The sequence below is a fragment of the Arachis ipaensis genome, chromosome B7, assembly GCF_059453495.1.
Source record: "Arachis ipaensis isolate K30076 ecotype BB chromosome B7, ASM5945349v1, whole genome shotgun sequence".
Classification (NCBI taxonomy): domain Eukaryota; kingdom Viridiplantae; phylum Streptophyta; class Magnoliopsida; order Fabales; family Fabaceae; genus Arachis; species Arachis ipaensis.
The window spans coordinates 132,443,522-132,452,411 of NC_142442.1; the positions used below are offsets into that span (position 1 = coordinate 132,443,522).

General features: G+C 28.4%; 2 protein-coding genes across 3 annotated transcripts; both read left to right on the forward strand.

Moving 5' to 3' along the window:
- Window positions 1-634: 634 nt before the first annotated feature.
- On the forward strand, window positions 635-4,836 carry LOC107607728 (WAT1-related protein At1g70260-like). 2 transcript variants are annotated; one of them, XM_088493905.1, is made up of 7 exons: window positions 635-997; window positions 1,145-1,210; window positions 1,304-1,420; window positions 2,046-2,310; window positions 3,822-3,983; window positions 4,049-4,200; window positions 4,376-4,836. In XM_088493905.1, the coding sequence occupies exons 1-7, from the start codon at window positions 792-794 to the stop codon at window positions 4,521-4,523; spliced, it is 1,116 nt and encodes a 371-aa protein (XP_088350031.1). In that variant the 5' UTR covers window positions 635-791; the 3' UTR covers window positions 4,524-4,836. The 2 variants fall into 2 exon arrangements, with proteins under 2 accessions (XP_088350031.1, XP_088350030.1); XM_088493904.1 differs by having other exon boundaries at window positions 656-997; window positions 2,043-2,310; window positions 4,376-4,653.
- Window positions 4,837-5,690: 854 nt separating this feature from the next.
- Window positions 5,691-7,959, forward strand: LOC107608295 (beta-glucosidase 13-like). The gene is made up of 5 exons (XM_016310131.3): window positions 5,691-5,830; window positions 5,938-5,969; window positions 6,309-6,411; window positions 6,523-6,619; window positions 7,791-7,959. Exons 1-5 carry the CDS (start codon window positions 5,710-5,712, stop codon window positions 7,957-7,959), a joined length of 522 nt encoding a protein of 173 aa, XP_016165617.1. The 5' UTR covers window positions 5,691-5,709.
- The last annotated feature ends 931 nt before the right edge of the window (window positions 7,960-8,890 follow it).

The following is an 8,890-nucleotide window of genomic DNA, read 5'->3' on the forward strand; positions in this document are numbered from 1 at the left end:
TGTTTTGTTGTTTAAATTATTTGAAACTATAAAATTATGATTAATTGAATTCTAAAATTTTATTAATTTAAAAGGATATTTTTGTCTAATCAAATAAAAAAAGGATGTTTAAGACTTTTTATAAAACTAAATAAAAAACATTTTTTATTTTTATTTGATTAAAAGGGTGTATTAGTAAAAGTGGTGATATAATATATATTTAAAAAAACAAAAAATAAATGTTGATGTGAAAAATAAATTTTATGTGAATTGTTATTATTTGTCCATATTTTAAATGTATCGATACGTATGAATTTATGTAGCAAATACCATTAAAATTTAGAAAGATGGCAAAATGGGCCAAAAAGAAGACTAATAATGGAAGAATAAATACTTAAATAGGTAACATGTGTTGATGTGTACAACTTCCATCCAATAAAGAAAAAAGTATGAATGATTTAACACCACATGACACGTCATCATTTGGCCCCTTGTTTAAGAATTAGGGACAACTCGAGTTGCAGCTTCTCTTCACAAAGTAGCTCCCTTATTCTATGAAGGGTTAAATAATGGCCCCATTCTCTTCCTTTACCATTGATTCATTCTTATATATACAAGCTAAGCTTTTCAATTCCATACCTTATAATAATTAGCTAGCTTTATTTATGTATGATATTGTATATAGTGTTCAATAGTAGCACACCATAATAATAATTATTAACTTGTGGTGCATATCATATACTTCTCAAATTAAAAAAAAAAAAACTTCCATTTATTGCATTACAACTATATAACATAAATTTGATTCATCAATGGAGTCAAAAATCACAAAGATATGGGAAATCATGCCATTCATAGTGATGGTGATGATGGAAGGGTGCACCATAGCACTTACAATTTTTGCAAAAACCGAATTGAATAATGGAATGAGTCCTTTTGTGTTCATTGTTTATACCAACGCTCTTGCTACCATAATACTCTTTCCTTCTTCATTTTTATTACACAACAACGGTGGCAGGTCCTTCAATTTCTCTTCTCCCTTTAATTAATTTAATTCACTCTATCTTAGCTTGTTCCACTTACAAATTTTCTTTTTCTTGCGTAAATTTGTTTGCATGGTTCATTCATTTGAGTTCTGATGTTCATTACAATCTCGTTTGAACAGAAAGGAGCCAACACCATCTTTTACTTTCTCTTTGTTCATGAGATTCTTGCTTCTTGGTTTTACCGGGTAATATATATAATAATAATGTTTAATCAAATTTATTAACTTATGTTTTTTGTTTCACGTTATATTGATGGATTATTAATTTTAAATTTGTAGGATAACAATGACACAGAGCTTTTCATTCTTGGGTCTAAGCTATAGTTCACCAATACTTGTATGTGCTATGGGACTCTTGATTCCAACCTTTAATTTCCTCCTGTCACTCATTTCCAGGTTATTCTTCATTAATTTAAGGTTTAATTATAGTCTCTATAATTTTACCGAATTTTTAATTAAATCTCTATATATTTTTTTTTTAATTGAGTTTTTATACTATATTATATTTTGTAATTAAGTCTCTGTTGTAACAAAAAAATGTTAGAATTAACAGAATATTCTATTAAACAAAATAAATATGTCTAATACGTGAATGAATATTCTATTTTGTTTAATAGAATATTCAGTTGATTCTAATATTTTTGTGACGACAGAAATTTAGTTACAAAATTTGATATGGTATAGGGATTCAATTAAAAAAAAAGAGTATAGAGACCTTAATTAAAAATTCGGTAAAATTATAAAAATAAGTGGAATAATTATACCTTAATTTAATTACCTTTACTTTATGGTGGAAACTCAGGTGTACTCAACTTCACGTGAAGTTAATAGTCGAGAACCGTTAAATAAAAATTTAGTCAAATCAGTCAAACCATCTAACGACTCTCAGCTATCAACTTCACATGAAGTCAACTGCACCTGAGTTTCCACCTTACTTTATATTTGTATATATAACATTATTAATTTAATTGCTTAGCTTCATTATTTAATTATAGAAATGAAATTTAAAAAAAAATAGCAGGGAGAGAGAGTTGAATTTGAGAAGTAGTGGATTCCAAGTGGAAGTGATTGGTGTGATGGTATCGATAATTGGAGGAGTGGAAGCTGAATTCTTCAAGGGTCCACTAATAAGACCAACTTCTTCTGATGACAAACTTCAATTCACTAACACTAATAATAATAATAAGCCACTTTTTGTGTTCTCTTCGGTCCCTGAATTTTGGGTTCTTGGTGGCATTTTGCTTGCTTCAGCTTCCTTATCAGTTGCACTTTGGAACTTTATTCAGGTAAAATCTATAACTCTTATATTTCTTATTCTTTAAACATTAATTAAACTATAATTATTTTTATATTTATTGTATTATATAAAAAATAAAAAGTAGTACCTATAAAAATACTAGTATTAATAATATCTTTTTGGCTAATCTATTCAAATAATACTTGAAAAACAAAAATAATTTCAAAAGATACCAATAATAAATAGGCCTTAAAAAATTTTAAAAATGTAACAAAAGTAATATAAATTATTAAAAAGATTTTATTGATCAAATTTTAATGTGATTTTTTTCAAATATTATTAGAAAAATCAGACATTTTAATTTTACGGCAAATGAATTTTTTAAAAAATTGAAAAAGTCTGAATATTAAATTTTGCTACAATTTTTGTATGCATCTTTATCTAAATAAATAAATATTTCTATCAAAATTTTAATTATATACACAAGTCATTTGCTAAATATAAATTCATTGCTACTTATAATTAAAAAAATAATTTTAATTTTTTTAATCATTTTTGTTACATTTTTAAATTATTCCTAGTTTATTAGTGAGAATTTAATTTTGATGCACTATTTAAAGTAGTTTTACACATGCATCCAATTAGGGGCGGAGTTTAGTTTAGACAAGGGGGCTATGGCCCCTCAAACTTTTTATAAAAAAATTAGTAGTACTTTTTCAAAAGATAAAAAATAATTCAATTGATTTAAATACTTTAGTATGACTTAAAGTATCCAATAAATTCAATAAGCAACACTCTTTCTATCTTTAAGTTTAAATATAAAAAATTAAATATTTTTTATTTATTTAATTTAATATTATTTTATATTTTACTGTTTATTTAATTTAATTTTTTATATGATAAAAAATAATAGAATATTCAATAAGTATTAATATTATTGTATTTGTATAAATTGATAAAAAAATTCAATAAATATTATAAATTTTAATATTTATCCTTTTAACTTCTTCTTTACATATTTTACAGGATATATATTCAAATTTTATATAAAATAATAATGAAAAATCAAAGAATTGATGCATTTTTTAAGAGGAAGGCTAATATTTAAGAAGGAGAACATATAACTTTTACAATATCAACACATGTAGATAGTTATTCTACTTTAATGAATCACGAAAAAAAGTGAGATACAACATTTAAAAGTTCAAAAAGTTACATCTGATGAGTTTGACCTTAATTTTTTGGAACGAGACCCTGAAAAACGGATTTAAATTTGGCAATATCACCCAGACCAGAGAGATGAGATTAGACGAGCTTATTTTAAATGGGATCCATATAAAAAACATCTTGACAATTATCCTCTGTTTGACCCCCCAAAATTTTGTTTCAAGTTTCGCCATTGCATCCAATTACATTGACTGCATGAATGATCATAAAAAACGGATGTAACTGTACGACTGTGAACTGTGTGCATCAAAATTAAATTCTTGGTATCTTTCGAATTACTTTTGTATTGGAAATGCATCATTCATCATAAATCCTTTTTGTTCTGTTAAATAGAAGAAGACAGTTAAGGAATATTCGGAACCAATGAAGGCGGTTGCATATTACTCCTTAATTGGGACAATTCTGAGTGCCATAGTCGCTTGGATTGTGGAGAGGGATGATGCAACTGCTTGGAAGCTCAATCATGACATGCAACTCATTCTCATTCTTCTTACTGTAAGCCTCAACACTTCTATAACATTTTTTTTTTCAAACAGTATATATTGATGATTATGGTGCAGGCACTATTTGGAGGTGTGATTCGTCCAAATATTCAAATTTGGTTCACTCGAATGAAGGGACCATTTTATGTGCCATTGTTCAAGCCCTTTGGTATTGCATTTGCCACAACTTTTGGTGTTTGCATCTTCCCTAACAGCCTCCACTATGGAAGGTACTTGTATTTATTTATCTATTTTTTTAATATGTAAAATATTTTACACACTCGTCTAATTATATATGTTCTTTTATATGACCATTTATGTGTTCAATGCAAATTACGTAACTGGATTCGCGTATAAAACTGTTTTATGAGAATTGAATTCTTTTATATAAACAAAATTGTGCAGTGTGTTAGGAGCAGCTATAATTGGAATGGGGTATTATACAATAATATGGGGACAAATGAAAGGAGAAGAAGAAAAAAGATCTGATGAAAGTTCAGATAACTTGGACAAGAAGATACCTCTTTTGCAAGAAAAGATGGAAGAAGTGTAAAAAGAAGGGGTTCAAAATTTCATTGATGCGATGCAGGGGAAGCCACCTTACCTATTATCAAGAAGCTTTCTCAAAATTCTCTTGTACAAAGGAGCTCTCAATATCCTTGCAAACTCTGTTAGAATTCTTTCCCAAGTTGCAAATATTTTTTTATATGAACTGCAACTTTTGTGTAAATACAGTTATTATATAATTTGCCAAAAAAAAAAAGTAGGTTGTAACTGTAAATATAGTATGTATTGAATGTTGTATATATTACGTCTTAATGCCTCTTAAGTCGCATTTTTTATTTTTATTTGTTTGAATACTAAAATAATTTAAGACTTGCATGCTTTATGTAAATTATTAGGTCAAGTAGCAGATATAAGATTTATAAATATTGTACCATAATATGCCTTTAATAATAAAAATTATTCTAGGGTTGGATGGGTAATATATGGGGGATATAATATTGCAGATTTTCATAACCAAAAAAAAAAAAAATATCAGATAGAAGAAAGAACAAAATATAGCCTCATTGCACCTCTTCCAATGACAATACTTTTTTCTTCTAAATTTGCTTCGTCCAGTCAATATATTTTTAAGAATTCTTGTATGATTTTGTCTTAGAACAAACTGTTCTCTCTTTAATTAATTTATTTAAACATGGATCCGACTCCTCTAAAGTTGTATTGTCACTTTAGAGAAAAAAATACACCATTAATCACCATTGAATTAAGATAATGGAACTCACAGATAATAAATGTTACAAATTCAAATGTGATTAAAGCAGTCACCAAAAAAAATGCTTTGGTAAGTGCTTTCCCCTATTTTCTAATAAAAAATGATCTTCTTGTCTCCAATTCTCTTAATTTTATCAGCAGATTATTTGTACTATTTCTTGGAGATAACTCTGGTATCCATGTTTCATTCACAAGAATGAGTTGTGAAACGGATTAGGCTACTCTGAAGTGCAACATCTAAAGATTTGGTGAAAATAATCAAGAGTTTCATAATTATTTGGATAGTTATACATGTGTTTGTATCTTAATAAATCTGAAATTGTTGATTTTCTCATCAATGGTTCAGATGCTTCTATATTTTTTTTTTCAAGTTCATGGAACCACTACATTCTGGTACATATCCAGCTGTAATGGTTAACAGAGTCGGGAACCGATTGCCCAAGTTTTCTGGAGCACAATCCTGAATGGTTAAAGGATCCTTCGATTTCATCGGGTTAAACTATTACACCTCAACTTATGCAACCAATACTCCTTGCCAAAATGGAAGGCCAAGTGTCTTTACAGATTCATGTGTTAGATTTACAAGTAAGTCGTTTCAAATGAAGCTTTCGTATGCTTTCTATTTTAACTTCAATTTAATTTGCCTTCCACATTTACTAACGCATGATCCATTTTCTCACACTTGCCTTCAGCTCTAAGAAATGGGCTTCTAATTGGTCCAAAGGTAAATCCGAGATAACTTTTTACTCACTTTAGTTGCTTATGAAGTATGATGTTGAAAAATTATGGGAAGTATAACAATCAGAGAATAATTTCCATGCAACGATAATGTAAAGCAATTTCATGTTGTTAGCGAATAGAAATTCAAGAAGATAAGGAATCATGGTCGTAGCATGATGTCTACTTTCTTGAATTTCTATTGGTTGACAGAGTCGAATTGCTTTATGTTGCCAGTTCATACAAATTAAGGGCTAATGCTCCAAGGAAGATAACTGCTTTTCAGGAGACGAAGTTCATTCGCATTATATCTTATAATGGAGTTGAGAAGTGAATAATTTTGCAGGCTGCTTCAGATTGGCTGTACATCTATCCACCAGGAATTCAAGGTCTTTTAGAGTACACTAAGGAGAAATTCAACAATCCAATCATTTATATAACAGAGAATGGTAAGTTTTTAATTTTTTATCTATAATGAGTACCTATAAGGCTATAACCAACCACCTTTGCATAAAAAAAATTGTATCTTTGTCATGCTCAAGTTATTCCATCATTTTCAGGAGTTGATGAGGTTAATGATGGTAAAATGTCACTTGATGACAAATGGAGAATAGATTATTTCAGTCACCACCTTCTGTATCTTCAAAGGGCCATAAGGTAAGTTTAATATTACTACCAGACACTTATTAAGGTTATTATAATAGAAAGATTTATAGTACTTACTACAGTAAATATATGAGAAAAAAACCTTATAAACTTCAAGTTTCTACAACAGTGACGGATCCAGAAAATTTTGGTAGTGGGGCCAAAATTTATATAACATGATAATAATTTTTATAATAAAAATAATATGTGTATATAAAAAAGTAAATATTAAATTATCTATTAACCACTATATATCTATGTATAAATACATGTATTATTTAACTTATTTTCAAGGTGTATTTTATATTTTAATATATATTTTATATAGATAATTATTTTGATGTACATATAGTATTATTATTGTTATGATTATATTTTGTTATTGTAAAATATGATTAGCCTTCAAAATATCTAATATACAAATTAAAACACTAAAATAGTAATCTAATAATAATATATAATTTAAAATTCTATTCTTTTAGGTTTTATATTTTTAAAAAATTAAGTAATTTTTCTCTTAACACTACCATCAAAATTTCTCTCTTTCCATATATATTACTAAACAATTATTTAAAAATTCACTTCCCAATACAATTAGAAGCCGACTCTTATTGATATTCATAGCTAAAAAAATTCTTTCAATTAATATAGTTGCTACGCAAAAATTAAAGCTAATTTGAAAAGAAGATAAATAATATTCTTTTGAGTTGATTTTTAAAAAAGAATACTAATTTCATTTAAATATGAGAATTGATCACTCTAACGAATATTTAATATAAAATTTTTAAATTGACGATTAAGTACCAAAAGTTGAGTAAAAAATTATTATGGGGTCAAATTTAATAATTTAATGGGGGCAAATAAATATTATTATCATATACTACTCAAAAAAATTCCAAATTGTAGTGGGAGCGCTTGCCCCCACACCACTGCACTTAGATCCGTCCCTGTTCTACATTGTAGGCTACTATTAAAATCTGCATTGACATTCTCAAATTGAAAACGAAAAGTATTGGGACAATTTAGCAAGTTTTTAGAATAATATGACCAAAGTGCATATCAACCAAAGTTGAAGGGATGTTAAGTTAGGAAAGTGGAGAATCACATCTTACAAAACTAGGAAGCTAAATCCTAAACTCTAAACCTTAAACCCTAGCAAGCTAAAATGTTTTTGATTTGGCAGGAATGGTGTGAGGGTAAAAGGTTACTTTGCATGGTCCTTGTTGGACAATTTTGAATGGACTGCTGGCTACTCTCTTCGTTTTGGACTTGTCTATGTTGATTACAAGAATGGCCTCAGAAGATATCGTAAAAGATCAGCTTTGTGGTTCAAAATATTTCTCCACCATTAAAATGGTAGAAAATATATGTCTTCAAATTTAAATTGAGAATTTGTTCCCTAACTCTAAGGTTAAGGCTTTGATGATTTCTGATGTTTAGCCTAAGAGTGAGGCATCATATTGGAACTTACTTTCCGTAATCTATTATGTTTCTTGCGTCTGCAACTAAATTACAATTCACAAGCAACTCAAGCTAAAAAATGATTAATTAATATTAAGATACCATTCTTAACAGGATTGGGATTAGAAGTTTAGAACCAAATACTAGATTATGATAATTTTATAATTAGATGAAAGTTGTAATTAGAATTTAAACATACAACATAACTACCAAGTTTTGTTTGGTTTGGCGGGTTAGTGCTGTGGAATTAGGGGTGATAATATGTATCCTACTCGCGGGTATCCAATCCGACCCTATCCAATTAGGTAGGTTGCCAACTCGATTTGCAGTGGGTAGGGTTTTTGTGCGGATTGGGTAGGGTGTGGGTTGTGCCTCAATCCTACCCGACCAATCCGTATTCTATATATGTATATGTTATATACTTATATAAAAATATGTTTTAAGTGGATGTTGAATCAAATATCTTTCACTAAATGCAAAAGATTCTTAGCCACTAAAAGAAAATTATTAATTGATAATTTAATTTTTTTTTACATAAAAATCAGTTCTATTTTAAATTATCATCAAGTTATATAATAATGTTGTATCTTTTTTGTAATTCGTGGATAGAGTCGGATATCTGCGAGTTAAGTCGGATATCTGCGAGTTAAGAGTGGATAGAATTAGGGTTGGAATATTTTCAATGCGCGGGTAAAGTTAGGATTGGATCCATACCCTACCTTATCCTACACATTGTCACCCCTACTGTGGAACCGGATAAAAATGGCATATCTGTAGTTTTAATGTTAACAAAGAATTGACATTTTGTAACTATCTTTTGTT